The following is a 25,303-nucleotide window of genomic DNA, read 5'->3' as shown; positions in this document are numbered from 1 at the left end:
CGAGTCATGGTAAAGAGTAGGGATCAAATAAACTTGAAGAATGCCAAACTTCAGGGACAATAACTCTAGTTGACTATGAACCGGAATGTCAAAACAACGGCTTGGTCATCCGAGACAGCAGGCAATGCTACCGCAAGAATGCTTATCTGCTGCTGTGTCCGCCAAAATTCAATATTTCTGTATTTATAGACGCTACAATAAACAAAATGGGTCTATAATTGTGATTTTTGCACTGTTAGAGAACTGATCGGCTGCGTATCGTTATAGTGTGATCATCATCAGGGTGGGAAAAAGTCACAGAAAGCAAGTAACAGTCCTCTAGAGATCCAAACGACTAATCTGAACCCCCTGATCATCGATCCCTACTGTAAGGTGGATGGGCCATGCTTGAAATGTGCATACTGTGCTATTACGACACAATTAGAGAACTGTGCCATTAAGCCATATAAGCACTGAGATATGAGAAATAGGCGTGTATGGAAAAAAAAAGTTAAAAATGCATTTAGATAATGTACTGCGAAGAACATTTTTGCAAATGTTTGGGGGAATAGAAGTTGCATGCCCAAATGTGCTAAACACTACGTAACTCATCACCTACACATGGGGAGAGGAGGCTGAACTAAAAATGTATGGCAATGCTGATGTGGAATTCCCAATAACATTACTACAAACCATGTGATAAGTGCATTGTATATAATAGCCGCCCATAGCGTACTGCTTATCAGTGATGTACCTGCCTCGTGTCATTTCCCACCATCGGTGCCAGGATGCTCTAGGACAGTGGTGTCAAACTGGGGCCCTTCAGCTTTTGTGGGACTTCATATCCCAGCATGCCCTGCCACAGTTTTAGCATGCCCTAATAGCAAAACTGTGGCACTGCATGCTGGGACGTGTAGTTGCACTTAAGCTGTAGGGCCCGAGTTTGACACCACTGCTCTAAGACATTCCATGAACAAGAGGGTTCCATAATAAAGAATACAAAACGAGAAACACTCAGGAAGCGATAATACTTGTGTGTTCATTAAATACAGGAATACACAGTAGGAAAAATAAAACTGAAAACCCAGATGGGACTGCAGGGTACATTATTTCAATGCATGCAAAATAAAATGAACTATGGGAGAACATAAAGGAGAAACAAAGGGCCTCCATCTGTGATCATTTAATTTTAAAAATGTTTTATATGGAGAAGCTGGATGCAGAAAATGACCACGTGCGACTAACCACAAGACCGTATGTTGTCATTAAAGTACAAAGCACTTTCCCTATTGCTCCACAGTTAACCCCACTGACGCCGAGACACTTCTAGTGGAAGGAGATATAGTGTTGTATACAGGGAAGGTGCTTGCAGAAAATTATACAGCAATTGTAAGTGAACAGAGATAATTTTTTTCCATACAAGTACTATATTAATGCGAGGCATTCTCAAATACATTCATGACTGCAAGGCAACGACTGCTTCAGCCATGTGTACAGTGGGTCACAGATCAACAAGAGCTACATACTTATTCCCATCCGCCATCTTTCTTCCTGGCAGCCCTGCCCTAAAACAAGCGGCCTCCTCCTGCCAAGATGCCATCTGTGAGCGATGCATTTGTCTGAGACTCCTGCTAAAGTAGGTCTGAGGTTCTTGGCCTGCAAGGCTGGGTACCCACTAGCGAGGCATAAAACATCAGTGACACTGACTGGCAAACATGTTCAACTTTGATAAGTGGAAGTGATGAGAACTTGCACATTCTCCATTGACCTCCATGAATTCACTTGCGGTGAATGCAAAAACCAGGTAAAAAGTAACCCTGGGTGCTGTCACCATAAGCTAGGGGATGATTCTTATATCGTATTTGGCCTCAGAGTTGACTTTCCACACATTTATTTTATGGCACACTCTATGGGGTATATTTACTCTTACTAAAGTGAGAGATTTTAGAAGTGAAGATGTTGCCCACAGCAACCAACCAGATTCTACTAAACATGTAATTAGCACCTTCTAGGAGATAATAGCTAGAATCTGATTGATTGGTTGCTATGGGCAACGTTTCCGCTTCTAAAAACTCTCAGTTTAGTAAATATACCCCCATGGGTCTATCAAGTTGTACGATACCCGAGCACGAAGCTGGAATAAGGGGGCCGCATTTATGGATACCAGGACTTCGGATTATTTTTTAGAAACTGTTAGACAAATGCTTTGAAAGCAAGCACTGGGGAGAGCTCTGTAAACCCTAACTGGTCTATTTACTAAGCAATATTAGGAGACAGAGTGAAAAGTGATAAGGTGCCAGCCAATCAGCTCCTAACTGTCATCTCACAGGCTGTGCTTGAAAAATTACAGTTGGGAGCTGATTGGCTGGTACCTTATCACTTTTCGCTCTGTCTCCTAACACTGCTTAGTAAATAGACCCCTAAGACTTCCTGTGCTCTGCTTATAGTACAGGACTGTATGCGAGAGGGGGGGGGAAATCTCTAGCAGCCCCTTTAGGATCTAACATGTCTTCACTGTTGGATGGTCCAAACACTCCCTAAAGGGATGTGGTGTTAAGAGTTTGGTGGGGTGCTCAGGTGAGGCGCGGTGGGGTGGGGTCTTCTGTGTCTCACTGTGGAGATGTGATCAGTTTCTCATTTCCTGAAAATGTGAGGAAATGATGAAAAGCGGTAACTGGAAAAAAAAAAATAACTTTAAATAAAAAAAAAAAAAAGAGGAACTCATTGTACTCATCTGGTATTTTCATATTCTTGAGGTGATATGAAAATGCTGTACTTCAACTTTCTGGCTGCCAAACACATGTATGAGGTAGAAATATATGTATTTACTCTGATCTTCGGGTATTATACTAGCTGGTGTCAGCTACACGCGTTTTACCAACATTGTTATTGCTAGTACAATGGGTAGAACAATGAAACTCATCTTTAATGAGTCCATACCACTGTTTTTATCAGTAATCGGGTGCATTGCTATTAACATTTTGTGGAAAACCTCTTCTTGCTTTTGCTAGAGAGTACCACAATAAAATGCATAGGCGTACCTCCCGACTATCCCGTTTTATGCGTGACAGTGCTGATTGGAGCGCTCGGTCATGTTATCCTGATAGGAAACCATCCTGATTTAGGTGGGACAAACCTGATGCCAGGAGACTGTCCCCCGCCATTAGGAGGTATTGCAAGCCGCAAACAATAAGCTCCAAACTCATACGCCACAATAGACTTCATTTCTCAGTACAAAAAAGGGGCAAAGCTTACTGGCGAGGACAGAAAACACCTCTCGGACCACAGACCACCGTCCTATATGTTAAATACCTATCTATCTGCTATTCCATCAAGCTATGTAAGAAATGTTATGTTTTATGTGACACAAATGCAGACTAAAAGAAGGGTGTAGAGTTCCTAGACACCTGGTTGTAACAAATGTATTTTTTGGATAAGATTACTCTGAGCGTAATGCGAGGGGTCACGTGAGGGTGAAGGGTCAGACTTTAGGTATTGGTAAATATTGGCTTGTTCACACCAGTCAGCTGTTTAGCCATCAAGTAAAGACACAAACACTCAGCATTCAACATGTTTACGCCCACAGTAAAGGGTGCAGCGTTCAGTTTGTTCATTTAGGGAAAATGGCGATCAGTTTGGAAAAGGGCGATGTAACCCATAGCAACCAGAATACATCTGCTATTCTTCAAGGAGCTTAGACATTGAACTAATGACCCACTATTTGGCGTAACTGGTACTGATGCCTACGGTTATAACATTTTTGCTTATATAAGCCAATTCCTATATAATGTTTATCTCCCCTTATATTTTGCAGCAGAGAACGCAGTTATATTTTTTAAAATTCCAAACACAGCACAAGTATCTGCTCTCCTACTACAATATAATGCAAGTGTAGCATGTGTGTCTCCTTGTAACCGGCCTAGGACAAGGGCTTAAACTGTACTACCTATTAATAATTAATCACCAATATACGCTGCTGGATAATCCTTATTCTCAGCATAAATAGTCCTACATCATTCCTGCTATGGAGTTTCCTAATTATCTCCTAATATATTTCTGACAGACAGGACAGGCACACAGCATTACCGCATCTGTGACATACTGACAGGGCAGGCACACAGCATTAACGCATCTGTGACATACTGACAGGGCAGGCACACAGCATTAACGCATCTGTGACATACTGACAGGGCAGGCACACAGCATTACCGCATCTGTGACATACTGACAGGGCAGGCACACAGCATTACCGCATCTGTGACATACTGGCAGGGCAGGCACACAGCATTACCGCATCTGTGACATACTGACAGGGCAGGCACACAGCATTACAGCATCTGTGACATGCTGACAGGGCAGGTACACAGCATTACTGCATCTGTGACATACTGGCAGGGCAGGCACACAGTATTACTGTATCTGTGACACATTGGCAGGGCAGGCACACAGCATTGCCGCATCTGTGACACATTGGCAGGGCAGGCACACAGCATTACCGCATCTCTGACATACTGGCAGGGCAGGCACACAGCATTACCATATCACTGACATACAGACAGGGCAGGCAAACAGCATTACCATATCACTGACAGACTGGCAGGGCAGGCACACAGCATTACCATATCTCTGACAGACTGGCAGGCAGACACGTGTGTGACAGAGAGGATAGGCACACAGCATTAGAACAGCTACACGGCATCAGCACATCTCTGTCTGACACATGTACTTCTGCAGCTACAAGTCTAGCTTAAGGCAGAACATAGACTTCTCACAGCAGTAATAAAATAGGACCACGAGACGTCATAATTCAGGAGAAGGGAATTATGCAAATTGTGCCAGACAGAGACATATGGAGCAGCCAAGCTCAATCAATTAAATTAATTCAGTTACACTAAAACTGGATGAAAGGTCCCACAAGTGACTGTGGGAGAAGTCAGCCAGCATCACCAGGCACTACAGAGGACAGCACCTCAATGGGGACACTTGGCACCCAGGCCGATTTCTTTGTATGGGAAATACTTATGTTAATGGATTCAGTATAATTTACTGCCGGCCGACAGCGGCAGCCCGACAAGGATGAAAATCCCGATCGCCCCAAGGTAAGTATTCACTAACCTAATTTCCCCCCCGCCCCCCCTAACCCTCCCTTAGGGGTGCCTAGCACTAACCTCCCCCCCCCCCCCCCCCCCAAGTGCCTAAACCGAACCCCCCCTTCCCCGCCGCCTAAACCGAAGTCTCCCGGGGGTGCCTAACCCTAACCCCCCCTTCCCCTAGCCTAAACCTAACCCTCCAGGTGGGGTGCCTAACCCTAATTCCCCCCCGAAAACCCTAAACCTAACCCTCCCCCTCCCCACGGCTGTCCGCGCCCGTCGCCTGGCTTACCTTCGATCGGTAAGCCAGGTGTCAGGCTCCCGGCATAGGGAAAATGACGGGCGTTGGGATTTCGACGCCTGTCATTTAACCCTTGCCGGGATTGTACAGTCGGGAAGCTGGCGGTCGGCATTCCGTCCATCGGCTTCCCGACTGTGTCCCATGCTAACTGTATTAGCTTGCCAAAGGTCATACAAGGGTCAACGTTCTGTGGGGCGAACCAATATTCATGAGTGGCAGATTAATTCCCTAGAACCAATACCTCATTAATATAAATTAGGCAGCGCCTCAGGTGATGTCACTGGTTCCTGGTCACGCCACCAGTTTTCACAAATACACAATGAGATCTACATTGTAATAGGTCATAACTCAACTTTATTAGTTTCCTGGCAATATGCCACTGGTTCCTTATAACAAAACTATTGCAGTCCATTGGTGAACAAGGGCTGAGAAAATCTTGCTCTAGTTGAATTCAACTAAGCGGCTTCCCCAACCTTAGTTTATTATTTCAAACGGATTTTAAATATATATTTCATGAACAATGGAGGAAAGTGTGGTCGCTAGTTCCTGTAAATTCAACATTATTCCACTATATACAATGTGACCAATAATGAGACCTAATGATTATATAACAGTAATAACACAGGGTGCAATGTTCACAAATCTGTTGTAACTCACGGCAACCAGAGAGGCTGTAGAGGTGCAACAAATGAAAGCAGCCATCCGATTGGTTGCTGTGCGACACAGCACAAGTTGTCCACATGGCATTTTATTACTAGAGAAGCCCCAATTGGTCACTCAGTTCAATAAGCACTTTTTTTTTAAAAAAAAGCTTACGAATAATTTATTTCCAGTCCGATATACAAGCTCAAAACTTTACCTGAGTCGTTTTCGCTCTCCGCCCATGCATGCTGTTGCCGTGACTGAGTTTCAAGTTTGTAGCACCTTCGGAAAGACAATGGGACTTCCTGCAGGGAAGGGTATTATAATTGCTGTACGACGGCGGCTCTTCGCCCGGTGTGGGGGATGTTTTGTATTGTACGGATTCTGGCGAGTGTGACACCAAGTTTCGACAGTAGATCATGAACTTGTTCCTGGGGACACCGTTGATGGAGGCATGCTGGCTCTTCTGCGGGTACAAGTCTGTTAAAGAGTTGGCACGTTGGGAAGAGCCCAGTTGCGTCGAACAGTCTGCTGGGTCATTTGTAATGGTTTCCTCACAGTCCTTGTCTTCATTGGAACACAAGATTTCCTCAGTGCTGGTTAAGTGTTCTTGGCTCAGGTCTGAGAGCGAGAACTCTAAGCTGTCCTCCCGCCATATGTCCGCAGATTTAGAGCGTTTTTTCTTAAAACTTGCAGCATCCAAGAGATTTGGCCCGTTCGACAAATACATCTGAGACCGACCGTTTCCATCTGGAAAATAGGCCGATTCCTCCCCATAGAGTCGGCTTTCTTCTGAGTCCTGCATGCTCTGCACGGAGGCTGCGGTGAGGACGGTGCTGCTGTTCAGACTAGGAGTGACGGAAGAATCTGTGTGGTAGGAGACTGGTCTCATGCCCACGTCCACCCATCCTTGGCCATCATAATCATCCAGGTTGGCATCCTGGGAGTACGGCTCCAAGCCATTTTCTGCGAGAGACTGTGGGATGCTGGGAGTGCTGCTGGACCTGTTGCTAACTTCGGAGTTCCGGTGAACCGGCTTTCCAGACGAAGCATGTCGAGTGCGGCGGGCGGCTTTGTTAGAGATGCGGAGAGAGCGAGAGGTGTGCTTCCGACCCAAGCTAGGGTGCTCTTTGCCGTACAAAGCCTGCTCTACATTCTGGCTTTCAGCGTTTCCCATGATTTCACCGTCTGCAAAGATAAATCAGTATGAATGAAAATGAATTAAAATTTGGATGTAAAAAAAAAAAAAAGTTCTGTAACACTTTGCTTTGTAGATATTTCTTTGCTTAATCAAGAGTATTAAAACCCCAATGTGTATCATAGTTTGTTACAGATATTATATACAGATGTGTCCACATACATCTTACCTCCGTGCGCTACAAGTCGCATTAAACATCACGCATGAGCGCCGGCAACTCGGCAGCGCTGAGCAACTTTTCGTGCAAGTTTTTACCTTATTCGCACAGCGATGTGAATAGGGCGCACAAACAGCTTCTGCTAATTAAGATATGCGGCATGCCTATATATTCTGTGTGAGACTGAGGGCGTATCTGCATACAAAATGCTACGTTACGGTGTCAGCGGCTGGCGCTAGTCAGTCACGCTACAGCATGTCGCGGCTGGAAGGGCTGTCCAATGCGCAAGGAAGTAATATGCATGTGGATATATATATATATATTTATTTATTTAGATATTTTAGGACAGCAGACCATGGCGCATAAGGGATTTCCAGCTGCTGATTTCTAGTCATGGTAAACACCCCTTAACCCAAACAAATCTAGCAACAATCATAAGGTGACTAGAATAGTGCAATAAGGTACAATTTTACCTCACGCTCAGCTGCCTCTGTCATGGCTGTCCAGTTCTTTCTCCAACCTAAACTAGAAAGGTCCTTCTGTCACAGGCCGTGACAGAGCCAGCTGAGGTTGAGGTTCCGGAGCCTCCAACTCTTAATATCTACATGCCCGACTATCACGGCTCCACTACCTGTGTGATAGTGATTTTTATAGAACAGGATTTTTTTATCAGAGTATAATTGTTTAATCTGTTTGTGGATTTTTCGATTATTAAAATTGTACCTTATTGCACTATGTTGCAGTATTACTTTATATTATGCATATATGGAGAACAGCAACTTATGATTTGACACTTCAAATTGGGTCGAGAAAGAGACCAACACGTTAACGGAAGTGCCTCTTTATTCATTTGTTTTTGGTGACCTACTGAATTTTGTCTAGGTGGGATTAGCGCCAGAATTCTAGTCGCCTTATGATTGTTGTTACAGAGATATATAAATAAATTGTCATTTTCTATCTGCACTAAAATAGCTAAGAGCAGTCGTATACAGTTTTTGTTTCTAGAAGCATGTCTATACGATGATTATAGCATGTTTTTAGCGTGTGTTGTAACATCAATTCAGTTATTAAACTGAAATTGGATTAAGGGCCTGATTTAGCACGAATAGCAAGTCTGCAATCGCACGCACCCGCTCGATGCAAAAATATGCAAATGAATGCGATCACAGCACTATACCAAGCCGCCCACTTCCCATTACATACATCCGCAAGTCAGCGAAAACATCGTTAACATCGGACCCATAAGCACAGTTGTAGTTGAGCTTGACATGCCTCACAACCTGCAAAACTTCCTGTCGCCATGTATAGATCTGACTGCGTATTCCATCGCAGGGGCTTAATTATGCACTCCCCTGTAACGGCGTTAAAGCTCAAAGGAACGCCTGCGTTCCTCGACCACCCCCCCTCTCCAGCCCCAAAGGATGCTTCCTGTCAATCATTTCTTTGTACCTCTGCGTGTCCGCTGCGTTCGCATACCCGTTCGCAGTGGCCGGCTTGCACACTGCGATGCATACGCATGTGCAGTACGCAAACATCGACCGGTTGCGTGCGTCCGCAGCCTCGCGTTCCAACCTGAATCATACCCTAAGAGTGCTACAAGCGAATGGGATATTGTTGCAGAATTTGTACACTAATATGAAAAACAATATATATATTTTAGGTAATCCTGTGTGGTTGTCGGATGGAACTGATCAACAACTATACAACGTTAGGGTACAATACAATATTTAACACATACCGCTGTAAATAGGACATGCAGGTTTGGAAATAACAGACGGGAAGACTGTAGACGGAAGCGGACCATTTAAGAATTTTCCCAATAGCTAATGACACCCATCTTTCTCCCTGCCCTTTGTTTTCTCACAATGCACCAAGCAAACACAAGCAGGGGTTCAAAGCCGAATGTCAAGAGCCAACTCCGTCTACTTCACTCTAATGATCTGCCCAGGACGCAGCCACTTCCAGCGTATCGCACAAATTGGCCGGCACAAAGGGACAGACGGATACACGGGGAAGGTTCTCACAGGGAAAATGGATGGGTGACCTCGGATAAAAGGGAAAGCAGAATGACCCGCGTGCAAGTCTCCTGATGCTTAAACACAAAAGGAAACTCTAGTTTCCCTGAAGGTAGATTCAATCTTTGAACATCTCTTCAGAGAAAAACGTACAAGATCTGAATTTTAAAAAAAAAAAAAGTCCATCATGAACGACCACCTTAATGTATCCCGTCTCCATACTGAGCGGGCATAAAGCTTTACTTTGTTACTGCACCAGTGGTGCTCAACTGCTTTTAACGTGGCATTCGCCACTCTCTGCAGAAGATTTGGGCAATTTTAATCTAATTTCAATATCTAACATATCCAAGAGTCACTGGTCGGATCCTTAAGGTTTTGGGTTTCTGGTCTATTAAAAAAAATAAAATAAATAATAATAATTACATAATAAAAAGTCCCAAAGTGCAAGAAATGCCAAAAACTGAAGTGAAACGTTTAAGTGACACGATCACTTGTCCTACACAAGAAGCACAATCACCTCTGTCAGAATGACAACGGATTCAGCATCACTCGACATGGGCCCCCTCGGGTTCCTGGTCATTCATTTCTAGCTTTGGCTGAATGACTCCTAAAATAAAATAGAAAAAAAAGCAGATATTAAACTCAGCATATAATACAATAAACAAGATGTAATTCATATTAAGAAGTTACAAAAGGAATTAAAAAGGTTTGTTAAAAAAACAAAACATCAGTCTTTATGGGAAGGCTGGCGAAGGAAGCCAAGTATTTAGAACCAAGAGTATTTTTTTCGACCAATTTGTATACCTCTGAAAACCTGCACAACGACCCTGTTTCCTCAAATTAAAGTCCTGCTGGATGCATACATTTTGTTCCCGAGTCTCACATCAGTTTATCCAACTCATCTCTGTGGACTGATATGGGAGGGAAGGGGGGCGGATTTGAAATACGTTGCAAGTAAATTTGAAAAATGGGATTTTGGTACCTACCGGTAAATCCTTTTCTCTGATTCCACAGGGGACACTGGAGTTGCTTACGCTGGGGTATAGAGGCGTGGATAACTGGAGCCGGCACTTTAAATAATTTAGGTGTGAAGCTCCTCCCCCTCTATTCCCCACCAGCCCTCAGTTTAGAAAATGAAGACCGAGAGGAGATGGAGAACAAGCGGAGTAAAAAAGGAGAGAAGAACACACAATAATCAAAGCATACAACATACGGAACAAACCGAACAGGCAGGCTAAGAGCGCAGAGGTGGGCGTCCAGTGTCCCCTGTGGAATCAGAGAAAAGGATTTACCGGTAGGTACCAAAATCCCATTTTCTCTTTCATCCACTAGGGGACACTGGAGTTGCTTACGCTGGGGACGTCCCAAAGTTTTCCTCTCGGGCAGGACCTGCAGAACCAGACGGCCAAAACTTGATGCCGAAGCAGCAAACGTATCAAAACTGTAACATTTGACCCACGTGTGAACTGAAGACCAAGTGGCCGCACGGCACAATTGTGACCTGGAGGCGCCCCTAACGGCCCCCCATGACGCACCCACAGAACGTGTGGAATGAGCCGAATGGACATAGGAGGCCGACAGTCAGCACTAATATAAGCCTGAAGACTAATCTGCCTAATCCAACGTGCCAACATCTGCTTTGATGCTGTTCGGAGAGGTTGACCAGCGTCTTAGAGGACAAAAAAAACCGACTCCGACTTGCGGAGGGACGCGGAGAGCTCTAACTACATCCAAAGTAGAAGAATTACCGGAGTCCTCCACCAAAGACGGTACCCAATAGGCTGATTGACATGGAAAGCAGACCCAACCCTGGGAACACAAGCTAAGGTGGCTTATAGGACAGAGCACCCAAAACTAAACTCTACGAGCCAAAGCTAGAGCCAGGAGGAGGACACTCTTCCAAGACAAATACTTAATTAAAGCTAAGTACCAGGGAGCTATCGGTGGTACAAAAGTAACGTCTGCCCTCAGGAATGAAGACCAGAATCCAGTCCCATCAGAAGAAAAAAAACAGAAACCTGGACAACCGGATGGAAGACCCAACTGGAACACCATTCGATATAAGAACGCCAGATGCGATAAAGCGCAGCCGAAACTGGCTTCCTGGCGCGTAGCATGGTGAGAATCAGAGTCTGGGATGCTTCTGCATTAAAAGATATCGGTTTCAGGAGCCACCCCGTTAAACGCAGTTGCGCTAAATTGAAGTGGACGATAAGGACCCTGCTGTAGAAGATCCGTACGCAGATGAAGGGGCGACCCTACCAATAGGGACCGAACCAACTACTCCGAGGCCAGTTCGGTGCCACGAGAAAGAGGCCCCCCATGTGGCCTGGGATATCCATCATGTCTTATCCTTTTTAGAAGGAAAAAGTGGAATCGGAGGAAAAAAGGTAAACGAAGTTGTAGATCCATGAAACTGTCCAAGCGTCTACTGCCTCCACCTGTGGATCGCGAGTTCTTGACACTTATAGTGGGAGTTGAAGATTCAATCATGACTCCATGAGGTCCACCTGAAAACACCATCGACATATCAGCGCGTTGAACACATTTGGATGAATCTTCCATTCCCCGGAATGCATATCCTGGTGACTTAGGTAATCTGCTTCCCAGTGGTCCACACCCTGGATGAATACCACCGACAGGATCACTGACTTCTTCTCGGCCCACCGGAGAATCTGAGATATTACTCGTATGGCCATGCGACTACCAGTCCCGCCCTGGCGGTTGATGTAAGCGACGGCCGTAGCATTGTCGGACTGAACTCTTACCGTCGAGTCTTTTGCAACTCTGTTGCTTCTATCAGAGCATAGTAGATCGCGCTGAGTTCCAACACATTTATGGGCCACTTCTGATCCAGAGGGGACCATCGACCCTGAAAGTGAAAATCGAGGACTACTGCTCCCTATCCTCGAAGGCTGGCATGCGTTGTTACGATGATCCAGAACCATACCGAATGTTCGGCCCGTTAAAAGACTGTTGTATTGTGTCCACCAGAGGAGGGCCACTCTGGTAACCTGGCTCAGACGGATTTGTCGGTGTAGAAGCAGAGGAGACCCTGAACCTTGTGACAACAGGTCCAGCTGAAACACTCTGGAGTGGATCCGTCCAAACTGTAGTGCCTCGAAGGCAGCTACCATCTTCCCGTAGAGACGCAGATAAATAATTAGGGATACCTTCTTTCTACTGCTCCCTTCTTAAAGTTGATTATCCAACCGTGTTGGATTAGAGTGTGATATGTCAGTAAGGCATGGTTTGTTAGAAGGGATACCGATGGAGCCTTGAGGAACAAGTCGTCCAAATAGGGGATTATGTTTACTCCCGATGACCGAAGGAGAGCAATCATGACTGACATTAGATTGGTTAAAATGCGGGAAGCCGAGGATAAGCCAAACGGCAATGCCCGAAACTGGTAGTGATCCTGCAATACAGCAAAACGCGGGAAGGTTTGATGAGGTTCCCAAAAGGGAACATGGAGATAGTCCTTGATATCCAGGGATAATAGAAACTCCCCTGGTTTCAACCACACAATGATGGACTGCAGGGACACCATGTTGAAACGATATATACCTTAAGATACAGGTTTTAAAGGACTAGAGGTCCTAAACCGATCCATCCGGATTTGGTACTACAAACAGGTTTCAGTACAAACCCCATACCTCGTTGATGTTCTGGAACCGGAACTAGCACCGAGGATCGGAGTAGAGACTGGATAGCCTCCCGTAGAACCCTGGCCCTGTCTGCAGGTATTGGCAGACGTGTAGGGAAGTACAGAGATGAGGGCGGACTTCGAAGTCTATTTGTTACCGTAGGGAAATCAGTCTGTGAATCCACTGATCTGAAAAGGACTAGTTCCAAACTTGCTGAAATTTCTGCAAAACGGGCTTCCACCGCAGAAGATCCCAGATGGGGCGGAAAACCGTCATGCCAGATGTTTCTCAGCTGGTTTAGGTTCCTGTCGACCTGCAACATTGTGTGGACAACCTCTACGTCTGTCGCCTCTTGCTTGCGTGGGAGCACCTCTGGCTCTACCACGAAAGGAATGTGGCACACGAAAGGAAAGAAACGAAGGTCCCATGTAAGATCCTCTGGGAGCCGGAGCAGTCGAAGGGAGGAAGGAAGACTTACCCCCCCATGTGGCCTGGGATATCCATCTGCCCAATTCCAGGCCAAAAAGCATGTTACCAGTGAATGGTAAACCCTTCACTGCACGCTTGGATTCTGCATCCGGTTACCAAGCACACAACCAGAGGGCTCAGCAGTTCGAAATAGCAGAAGCAGATATGAGAGCTCCTTAGAAGCTTCTCCCAGGTAAACTGCAGACTCACGATGTGTTCTGCCAGAAGAACGTAACTGTGCCCTGGAAGTACCTGATTAACGCAATCAAATGGTCAGCCCAGCAAATCATAGCCTTGTTAACCCAGGCGGTAACTAGCATAGGTCTAAGTTAAACTCCCGCTGCAGTATAAATAGAGCGCAGCGTTGACTCCAACTTGCAATCAGAAGGGTCCCTCAACAATGAGGCAGCCCGTACTGGGAGTGTAGTTTTCTTAAAGGGACAGTGAGCAGACGCGTCAACAGGGGGAGATGTTTCAACCTCTTCTATCATGGATGACGGAAATGGGTAGCTGAACAGGAATCGACGAGGAATTTGGAACCTCTTATATGGTTGATTCCAGAAAATTTTAGCCTACAGCACCTGGTATTCCCAGACAGTCTCCCATTAACCAGGCCTGACTCTCCAAGATCAGGCGTGTTCAGGGTGGAGTGTCCCTAGGGCCGCGAAAACTGAAAAACAGACGACCCATTTTGTTGGTCACTGAGAAGATAGGTAGCGTCCAATTACATTGTAATTGTTCCAGGCTAACTGAGTACTGCTGTTCTGACCCTGACACAGGGAGTAACGTACTCAAATAATACACACTCCTGGGATGCAGGAACTATATCCACAGGTAGATTAAATACCTGCTTGACCGCCAGAAATAAGAATTCCACCCCAGAAGAGGCAGACTCTATATATGGCCCACAGATAGGGGGCGTATCAGATATTAAGCTGATAAGAACAGATACTAAATGGGACTCTCTTGATCTGTTTGCCTGTTTATTGCAGCCCTTTTTCACTTGATCTTAGCCAAAAGGCAGAGAAAATCTGGAGGCGTACCGTCATTATACAAACTTCCTCCATTCACGTTCCTTAGTATCCTCTGTTGTGAGGATTTCCTTGTCAGACCCTCACTGACTGGAGAACAGTCGTTAGGGGCCGTCTTTGGTAGGAAGTGGAGGGAGTAGAAACAGCGCTACCTATAACCTGTACCAGGGTGTCTAGAGATTTGGTTAACCCTGACACCCTGGGACGTGCGAGCCTCAGCCAACTGTGATATTAAGTCAGCCATCACTCGTACCATGCCATAGGTGATAGATTACTAAACAAGCATCACATAACGTGCTTGTACAGTTTGAACAAACATCTTTTGCAAAGAGTTTGGCATTCAACCATAGTCACCCATACAGAGGGACAGATATAGAAGACAGAAGGCTAGTTTGGGAAACAGAGGAGGAGATCACACAACTCCCTTCCCACAGAATTGATTCCCTGCTGTACTCTCCCCTGTGCTCGCAGGCTCCCAGGGATGCAATCAGGAGAACCAGCCCTTCTGTAGTAGTGCTGCTACACTCTTCCTAAATTGGAGAGCTGCAGTCAGACACAAGTGAAACGGCAGCCACGCTGTTCTAACAGCCGCTGCCGTTCTGAATGGAGACAGAGAGCCCGCGCTGTTAGGCCCCGCCCCCCTTCTTCATGCCCTAAGGGCTCTGAAAATGGCAGTCGCGCTGGAGCTTTCACCTCCCCCTGTGAAGCCCCACTGAGTAGGAGCGCTATGCGCGGGTGCCAGCAGGGAGAGGGAAGGAGGGAGTATGTAATATAGAGCAGCGCTATAGCGCTATGCTCTGAAGCCAGCGTCGGCAGCGGGGACAGGAGCCGGGGGATGCACAGCTGATGTACTCACTGCGTCCCTTGGATGGCCTCTCTGATAACAGCACTCCTGCTTCTCACACTGTCTTGTTCTCAGTGCTTTTAGAAGTGCTGTGTGGCGATAAGGAGCTGTCAATTGCTTTTTTGATAAGCACTGTGCACTCCTTCCTGTATAACAGGGCACCAGGTACCCGGACCCCACCTTTCAAGAGGTGGCGAAGGGTACCAATAAAGTGCAAAAGATGCTATTAAAATAATAAAATAATTGTATTGCTGGAGCACAGCAGATTGTGACCAGCTCCGTAGGCACATTTTCTAAACTGAGGGCTGGTGGGTAATAGAGGGGGAGGAGCTTCACACTTCTAAATTATTTAAAGTGCCGGCTCCAGTTATCCACGCCTCTATACCCCAGCGTAAGCAACTCCAGTGTCCCCTAGTGGATGAAAGAGAAATTAATTTTAATCAAACCAATTTGGATTTTTTTTGGCACTGCAGATGTTGAGTCAATATTGCCAAAATCAACCAAATTTAAATCAGGAGATTTAGGCAGTCAACCTGACCACCGACCGTCCAGAAGTATGGCCGATTTGGTGGGCGAAACAGCACGTGATCTGGGGAAAAAATGTCTGGATCACAGAAGGTCCCGTGCGATATGGACATACACATGCCAATACAGGGACCAGAGCAGATCTCTGATAAGACTATGATAAGTTTCATTCTAACTGTATCTTAATTGGATTAATTTGGTCATGCACACTTTTATTTTTTGATTAATAAATGCATGAAATACACATTACAAATGAGACAAACGAAAGTAAATGGCACATAGTCTCAACATTTAAATGTAAATTGAAACCGCATTTACAATGTTCCTACTTCTCATGTGTTAGAGTACGAGCACAATAGGTGGTTTTACTGGTAAAAATCGTAAAGCACAAGCAGCACTTCAATAAGAGCGCAACCCTGATTAGGAACAATCACAGCAGACGCACATATGACACACACCCAGTACCACACGTGAGACGCCCAACCCAAAAATGCCATTTTGTTCAACAACAATGTAGAATCTTTGACTTTCATCAAAATAAAGCGTGCCTAATTACCAAGAAGCAAGGGAAGACCTGTCCAAGACGTCTTGTACGGAATTTCTAAAGTTTTAGGACTATAGTTCATTATGCCAAGCAAGAAATATCACCAGTGACTTATAGTATTACACACAAGTGACATTAATGGGTGCGGTATATTAGGTCGACATTCACGTGGCCTAAGTGTCTACCTGTTCAATATGTCATCATTCACAATGTCAACACTGAATATCGAGCAAGGAATTTTGCATTACACCTAACTCTAGCCTTAACAGCAGCCTAACCATAACCTGAAAATCATGTCGGCATGTTGTCTGTCAGCAATATGTACACGTCGACATCCTGAATGTCGACATAAAGCCTACATACAGTACATATTAATGTATGTATCTGCAGTGCAAACAGAAGTATGAATGGTCAACTCCGAGATCATCACTTCAGTAAAGGTTCTATTTTCCTGTAAAAATAAAAATCACATAAGCAAGAAGGGAATCACCTTGGATTTCCAGGAATTATCAAAACCACTCCAATGACTAGCATCCATAGAATTCCCAGCAAGCAATACAGTATCCCATATATAATTAGGGAATACTTCCCATTTAGGATGGATGACTCGGTACAATTTAATCTGGTGAAATAAAAAAACTATAATTAAGGTAACTGTTTACCTCACACACACACACAAAAAAAACCCTGGTCCCATGCTGCAGCAGGGCATGTGACCAGCGAGGGGTTAAATTGGACCACGTTGGACGTCTGACTTTCCCCTGGTTGGAAGGCAGGACATTTTTGAGGAAACTTTGCACTATATAAAATGACCACAATACAAGAAAAAACAAACAACAAAAAAAAAAGCCACAGGTTTCAAGTGGTGTATGAGGAAGCACAACTGTGCAATGTAAGGAACAGCAGATTGCACGTATAAAAATAGACTGGAAGTGGGAGGCTGTTCTGACAAGTCTCATCTACCCACAGCGAGCTGCGGCAGGAATAGAAAGGGACGCCCAATCTGCCAAGTGCTCGGCTCCCTGATAAGTGCACGCACCCCGCTGCTGCCTTGTGGAAGCCGCAATCTAAGAAAAAGTTAAGGATGGAAAGTGTTCCGTTATCACCCCACGGCAAAGCTTTGTGCTAGAGCTGGGAGTCCAACGGGTGGGGGCCCGGGGGGAAACAAGCCATGTAGCCGAGTCACAGGTCGTGCCACATCCCGTTACTGGCACGTTTAACTTACACACAGTTACGGAACAACAAGGTCACAACAACTAGTGGTCTCTTTACTTCTGTCAGGGTGTCAGATCTGTGGGACACTCTCTAATTTCCTTCTATGTCATCTAACTGTATAATAATGATAACAAGAAGCAAAGTTGAGCAACTTGGGTTATTATCAGCTCAAATTATGAAGGAGTGAGAACAAGCTATTTTCTACCCAGAACAGCTGGTTTCTATGGAAACAAAAGTTAAAAGGAATTATCATCTTATTACGAATTCTTAAATAAAGTTTAGTTATGAGCAGGAACAGGTGCGAAAGGTGGAAATGGAAGATCAACAACACAAAAAAAAAAAAATGTGAAATGAACTGAACTTCATATCTACACAATTCCCAAAACTATCATTCCCAGGCACTAAGTCATTTTGTGATGTTCTAGAGAAGCTCTGCTGTATATTGAAGAGCAATGGACGAACAGTAACGCTCCTATTTTCCCTATATGGTTCCACGAGCGCCTACAGGAGAATACATGTGACCCCGACATAATATTCTACACTAATAACATCATAAGGAAACAAAGGGCGACTGTGGGGAGAACGGCAGACTCACCATCCAGGTGCAGCTGTGCCTATGAACGTGATATTACATCACCTTGAAGGTGATACATGTTTAAACATTTCTGTTTAGGGCAAATCACCAATGGTGTTTACAGTAAATACGCCTAAAGCAGCTAATAAATGGTGCACACACATTGAGAGATTCATTCCAGTCTCCAATAAATGCAAACGGATGTCTAATAACTCTTACATAAATAGTAATTACCTATAAAGCAACACGGTAGCATTAAATAAAGCAACTCTGCTGACGGCGATTGTAGAGAGTGACCCAAAATGCGGGTACATCTACAGCGAGAGGGCTTGTGGAGGTGCCAGCTACAGAGCCAGCGCCAACTAATAGGTGACAATATATACGATGTTACAGAGACAATAACAAACGTATCATTATCCCAGATTAAAGTGTGGCTTCAAGTACTTGTAAACTCTGATTAATCAGGGGAGGAGGTTCGGAGTGTAACTCACAGAGGCAACAAAAGCACTTAGTAATTTATTACTCAGCTCCTGAGAACTTTTCAGAAACATGACATACCTCACCTTCCGCAGACTGCCCATCGAGTGCCCTACACCTTCTGTCTGACCTGGGGACGATAGGTCCTATCTGACCCTGCTGCCCAATGGTAACATGCACTGTTAATGGTGACACCACCAATGTTTTAATCTAAAAATAAGCACATTCATATATGTATTCATTAACTGTTATTTGGCGCAAACATTCTGCAGCGCTTAACATTTAGTCATTTGCATCAGTCCCTGCATCAGAGGAGCTTACAATCTATTGGCCTGATATTCAGAGATGGACGCAGTAAGCACAGCAGCGGCTGTGTGATAATATGATGATGCTGCAGGAGGCATCTGCTGTTAATAGCAGCGTCCTGCAGGCTTGTGCGATCAGCCGCTGCATCTGAATACGCAGCAGGGGATCACTCTGCGTGACCATTGGCCATCTGAGTAACCCTCATTGACTCAGGATGGCCGGGGTTTTTTCATGCTGCAGAGGCCAATGAAATCCATGTTTGAAGACTTAGGGGTCTATTTATCAAGCAGTGAAAAGTGTGGAGAAGTGGAGCAGTGGAGAAGTTGCCCATAGCAACCAATCAGCTCCTACCTATTATTTTACAGACTGTACTTAACAAATGCTACTTCAAAGCTGATTGGTTGCTATGACTAACTTCTCCACTTTTTCACTTCTCCACACTTTTCACTGCTTGATAAATAGACCTCCTAGACACTGGCCTCAGCACTCCAACAAAATGGAGGCGAAATGCTTCCTGTCGTCACCCTCACCCTGCTCCCAAATGATCCAGATCCGGTCCTGTGAGTGCGCAGTACAGAAAACATTCAAGAATTACATAAACCATCGGTTTGCGTACATCTCTGATACAGGACCCATGTTCCCAACCACATGGGCACACACTAATGTTAGTTGCTTTGTCAAAATTCAATTAACCTACCAGTAGATTTTTGGTGAACATACAAAGCCCAGACAGATAGGGCCTTATTGGAAATGCTACCAGAGACCTCAATGCTGTGTAGCAGTAATGCAAACCACTACGCCTGGCCATAACACATGAAATAAAAAGTATTTAAAAAATGTTCATTGACTAAAGAGGAGTCTTTCAGCAAGATCTAATTAATGTAATGGGTCAAAGCAGAGAACAGACCTGTATAGAAAAGGTTTACAAATCCAGATGGTTACATCAAACTGAATGAGGTACTAATTAAATCCACACATGCCTACTCTCCCGGAAAGTTGCGGAAGGATCCCGATTTTTCAGGTGCCCCCCCCCCCCCCCCCCTGGCCCCCCCACAAGAGTGGGCATTTCTTCCGCATGACGCCCACTTCACTAGGATGGGGAGATTTTACGTGGAATTTTCGGGTCCGCAAGTAGGACGCGGGGCTAAAATGATGTGAATCACGCCATTTAGCCCCGCCCATACTAGTGGCCCCATGAATCACGGCCTATTTCCTGTGGTGGGGCAGGGCCTAATGACATATACAGTCCGGCTCCGGCGCCCCCCCACCCCCAGGTGATTTATAAAGTCAGCAAGTATGATTAAATCACCTGTGCTCAAGTATGGATATCCTTTAAACGTGGCTGTAATAGCAGAGTTTGGGAACCTCTGGTAAAGCCTATAATCTCACTAGAGCCCATCACTGAAGCACCAATGGAGTATACAAAGATGCAAGTCTGTAACTGGCAATGCATGCTGGGACTTGTAGTTGCACAGCTACCGATCGGCGAGGTCATACTTATGTCATGTTCGAAAAGACTCCGATAAGACAATATAAAACATATGAAGTGCACGTCATGGTGTCTTTTATATGACCGGACAATGCACAATAAATCGAAATTGTGCGCACAGTCTACAAGTAATTAATTGGCAGCGTTACACTGGTGCAAGTCACCATTAATGTCGTCATAATATGTAGTTAATGACAAAACTCATCAAATGATATGGATTGTATGGGAGGAAATTATACTTCTATCCTCATTGTCTGTTGTATCTGCTGATAACGTCACTGCATACATTACTAATGGGCGATAGCTCTTTTGATGGTGCCTGGGGCACAATATTAGGAACCCTGGGAAGAATGTGTTCTCTGGGACATGGGAGCTGTGGGACAAACAGGAATCTCAGCTTGGGACAGGCGACTACATAGCAGAGCACACAGGATTACAGACATGGGCAGTGGGAGCGGTTCTAGAGCAAACTGTGCCAGGAACTAACCAAACATTTCTGTCTGCTGTACACCGAAAGATATATTGTCCAATATATCTCTTGGACATGGATCGGAACACTATATCGACCACATAGCTCAGTGTGGTTACGTACCTCGTCAGCGACATCATCTCATCTGATGTTCTGCAAGTCAGATAGGACGACTACGCTGTTGACCGCACACAGGTGACTGCAGGACGGAAGGGTATATTGCGCGGTCGTACACCGGACCGTGCAGTGCGTACGCCCTCCCGATATATCCTTCCATCAATCGTTGGGTAGGCTGGGATACACGTCGTTCTGATGTGTACCTGGCTTAACAATATACAAGACACACCAAGCCCAGTTTGTTGACATATTGACTATTTGACTACATCGCCAAAAAAACAACTTATTGAATTGGTACCAAAAACAAAGTGAAGACCAAAACACACGACTAAGAAGATGCACCTATTATAATTTTTCTACAATCAGGATTGGAATGATTATGGCTCAAACGTTAAAAAAAAGGTTTTATTACTGTAAAGTTTGTGGGCTCTTAATTTTGCAGCTTCAAACAATAGCTGTTTCCCTTCTCTCCCAACCTGACAACAAAGAGCCTGGAGGGGCGAAGGAGTTAAACAGGAGAATACTGTAATTAGGTGAGCAATCAAATAATAAGCAGCCGGCTTGTAATTCAGAAGCAGCGGGGCGCTATTCAGCAGCCAATCTTTGATCCTACAGAGGTCCTCATATTGGCAAGCACCAGGCACAGTGTGAATTAGTTACAGTTTGTGTTAACTTAAGGCTGTTAAAGGAATTAAACCTCTCTGGGGCTGGTTCAAAAGGTTTTGCTGGGAGGAAGCAACAGTTAACAATGTAGCATTGGGCAGCTGAGTTTACCCAGTGTGCTGATTAATGGAACCAAATGCAAATAGAGAACAATATCCACAAGAAAGGAGAGGGCTCCAAAAATGCAGTTTAGAGGTCAAACCTTTAGAAAACCAAATCATTTAAGACCAAGGAGAAAAATAAAGATGAATCGAAAACTTTTCTGGTTGGGAATTGCAAAATAATTAGATATATTTATAGTGGCATGAAAAAAAAGGTGGGACTATAATCATCAAATGTGTTTCACTCCGTAACTGTGATACATAGGAGCATAGGGACCATTCCTCACAGCGGCACCAATGAGCTTACATATGGCCTGGATTACAATAGGCTCCCAGTAACGTGACTGAGATTTGTGATCCCCTATTTCCTCGGCGCCTCTCCTCCCGTAAATGAAGCGGATGTAAATGAGGAAAGAAAACGACAACTATTAGCAGCCGAAAAGTGGAGGTCACAACCAGGAGTAGGAAATCTAGCTGAGCCAAGATTGCCTAGAGCATTATTCATGGATTTGTAGACTGAAGTAAAAATGCTAGGTACACACTATGCAATGATCCGGCCTATCCGTTGATTTTCGGCGGCTTGTTCCGATGGTCTCCGAGTGTGTATGCAGCACCTGTTTATCTGTTTATCATTCCAAACCAGTCAGATCTGCTGATTGAATCTGACCTGCTGCACAAGATTTCTCCAAAACGATGAGCTGATATTGCGCACGTTTCGTAGTGCGTATGAATATCCGATCGTCTGTCAGACATTTCTGCTGATCGTTCATATAAAATAAGTCACCTCTGTGAGGCCTTAGGCGTTGCCCATAACAACAAATCCAATTTTAACTAACATTTATCTACTGATGTGTCCACATACATCTACATGCGCGTTAAACAGCCCTTCTAGTCGCACCATGACTCGGGAACACTGAGCGTCTTTACGTGCAACGTTTTACCTGCAAACGCATCTTATTCGCAAAACGATGTGAATAGGACGCACAAGCAGCTTCCGCTGATTAAAATGATATGCGACATGCGTATATTGTGTGCGACTATCAGTATGTGAAATGCTACGTTACAGTGTGACAGCCATTGACACCAACATAGCATTTCACATGCAGATACACCCGTAGTCACACACAGAACATAGTTATGCTGCATATCATTTTAATCAGCAAAAGCTGCTTGGGCGTCCTATTTACATCATTTTGCAAATAAGATGCACGAAAAGACGCTCTGCACTACCAAGACGCACGGCACTCATGCATTATGTGCAACGCGACTTGTAGCGCACGGAGGATAGATGTATGTGGACACATCTGTAGTACATTCTATAAAATGATAGCTACAATCGGATAGGTAGCTACGAGCAACGCCATATTGTCCACTCCCCCTGTAGTCCTTACTACAAACATTAAATATTTCCTTACAACAGCTCTGTCAGCAAACCAGAGACAGCCTGTGGTTATACAGCTCCTGTAGAACTACAACTCCCATAATCCTCAAAAGAGTCAGCAGCTAGTGGTAACACACAGTGGCTGTGTAAAGAACATGGGACTTGTAGTTCTTGTAATACTGCTGTATTATTACTTTGACATCAGTGAAGAAGATAAAATACTGGTATGTGTAAAATACCCTCATTCCCCCACCCAGTATAATGTAGCCTCCAGACAATGACTGGCAGGTTCCCTAGCCACTTAGTTATGTGATGAACAAGTTTTACTGCTCCAACTGACACTAATTCAGCACAAAGCAGAGCACCAATCTTCTCCCTTTTGCAGCTTTGCCAAAAAGTACACAGCCCGCTCCTGGCCCAGAGGGGTTTGGATCCCTCTTAAACAGCTTCAAAGAAAACACAGAGCGAAATAAGAGTCGCAGAATCTCCCTTGTGGTACTTTAATGATATACTGCACATAGAAATATATATTTATACAGATATGAAACAAAATATAGGGCAAGGAAGGAGCAACATACACCAATAAAGCGAATGCCGAACTATCAGGGAAATACAAATATATACAATAAAGTCAGCTGGCACTGTATATGGCAAGGACATTGCTGCATAATATATGATAAAGAGCAAATGTGTGAAGATGACCCATCACCTGCCCGCCGTGGACGTGGCTACTTTGTGGCTGAAGCTCAGGAATGTCACCAGTTCATTTTTATTTATTTTTTGGGGGTGTATCAAACATCCTAAAAAGGACAGGTGAAGAAGATGCCCGTAACAACCAATAGAAAAGAAAACTGAAATCTAGTTGGTGCAAAAACAACAACTAGCTCCTTGCGCTAATAAAACAGGTGTGTTAATAAAACAATTCAAGCTGCTAGTCCAAATAGACTAGTACCACCTGGTCTCAATAAAGTCACCCACAAAAAACTACAAATTAGGACTGCGCTATAAAATATCTCATATATCGCTTGTTAGAAATTAATCAATGATCAAGGCTCCTCTAAATATAAAAAACAAATAGATTTTATAGAGCAGTCCTAATTTGTAGTTTTTTGTCCATAACGACCAATAAGCTTCTTGCTATAATCACATAGAATACACTTGGATAAACAAAAGCTATAAGCTGACTGGTTGCTATGGTCAACTTATCCACTTGTCCTCTTCAGAAGGTTTGATACATCTCTCCCATAATCTGCATTTTCATAACTAGTGGTTCATCTGACAAAAAGGCCACCAGCGCTGTGCGCATGCAAGGGCACTACTTACTGTATAGGGAGGGTGCAAGGCAATATAACCCGGACTCTCACAGGCTTGGGTGAAAACCGTGTGGGAGGACCAAAGAGAAGCCACCATCTTGGAAACCGTGGCCATTTCATAGCAGCGAATAAAAATGTTCATCACTTTGGGTGGCTGCACAGCTTTACAGAGGAGCTTGTGACCTACGTCTTTTCCTCTGTCTGATAGGCTTATGGTGCTCATATACACATTATGTGTCCATGTGGTAGGGAAAAAAGATTGTAAGCTCCATGGGAGCAGGGACTGAAGTGAATGGCCAAATATTCTCTGCAAAAGCGCTGCAATATATGTGTGAGCTATATAAACAACTACTAGTAAATAATACATAGAAAATGGGCTAGTTAGGCACAATTTGCTATCTAACTGGCCACAAATCCCAGCATGTAGGTGCCCCAATTAATGGCCTCCATCAGGATATGGCGTCACCGGATGATCCAGCTAGTGATGTCCTCTTAGGTGCTTGGGTTGAATGGTTGCATCTAACGGACAAAGCAGCAAATGGCACCTTGTAATTCGCTATGGCCCCTTATGGTGCCTTATAAATTAAATATAATTATAATAATACCAGCACCAATGTACGTACATGTATTACCAGATCCAGCAGCTGAGCAGTTAGGCTGTGCCCTGCATATACAAACACCTGTCCACCACCACTACAAATCCCAGAATGCCCCGATATTCGGATGCAGACACTGGCCTCTGACTAGAAAGCAATGT

At 44.6% G+C, this 25,303-nt stretch overlaps 1 protein-coding gene and 1 pseudogene across 6 annotated transcripts in view; both read right to left on the bottom strand.

Moving 5' to 3' along the window:
- TIAM1 (TIAM Rac1 associated GEF 1) overlaps positions 1–25,303 on the bottom strand; it is a 317,485-nt gene that overhangs the window by 102,505 nt on the left and 189,677 nt on the right. For all 6 annotated transcript variants that reach the window (XM_088481651.1, XM_088481650.1, XM_088481655.1 and 3 more), the window contains 2 exons: positions 9,900–9,989; positions 6,230–7,200 (listed from right to left, as the gene is read on the bottom strand). In XM_088481651.1, the coding sequence (XP_088337777.1) occupies positions 6,230–7,189 (960 nt within the window). In that variant the 5' untranslated portion in view covers positions 7,190–7,200; positions 9,900–9,989. The remainder of the gene's footprint in view (positions 1–6,229; positions 7,201–9,899; positions 9,990–25,303) is intronic.
- Positions 14,401–14,453, bottom strand: LOC148513611 (U2 spliceosomal RNA; annotated as a pseudogene).

This window comes from Taudactylus pleione, unplaced genomic scaffold, assembly GCF_031769625.1.
Source record: "Taudactylus pleione unplaced genomic scaffold, aTauple2 ptg000276l, whole genome shotgun sequence".
Classification (NCBI taxonomy): Eukaryota; Metazoa; Chordata; class Amphibia; order Anura; family Myobatrachidae; genus Taudactylus; species Taudactylus pleione.
Note: the sequence above shows the minus strand (reverse complement) of the source record. Positions and strands in the feature narration are given on the sequence as shown.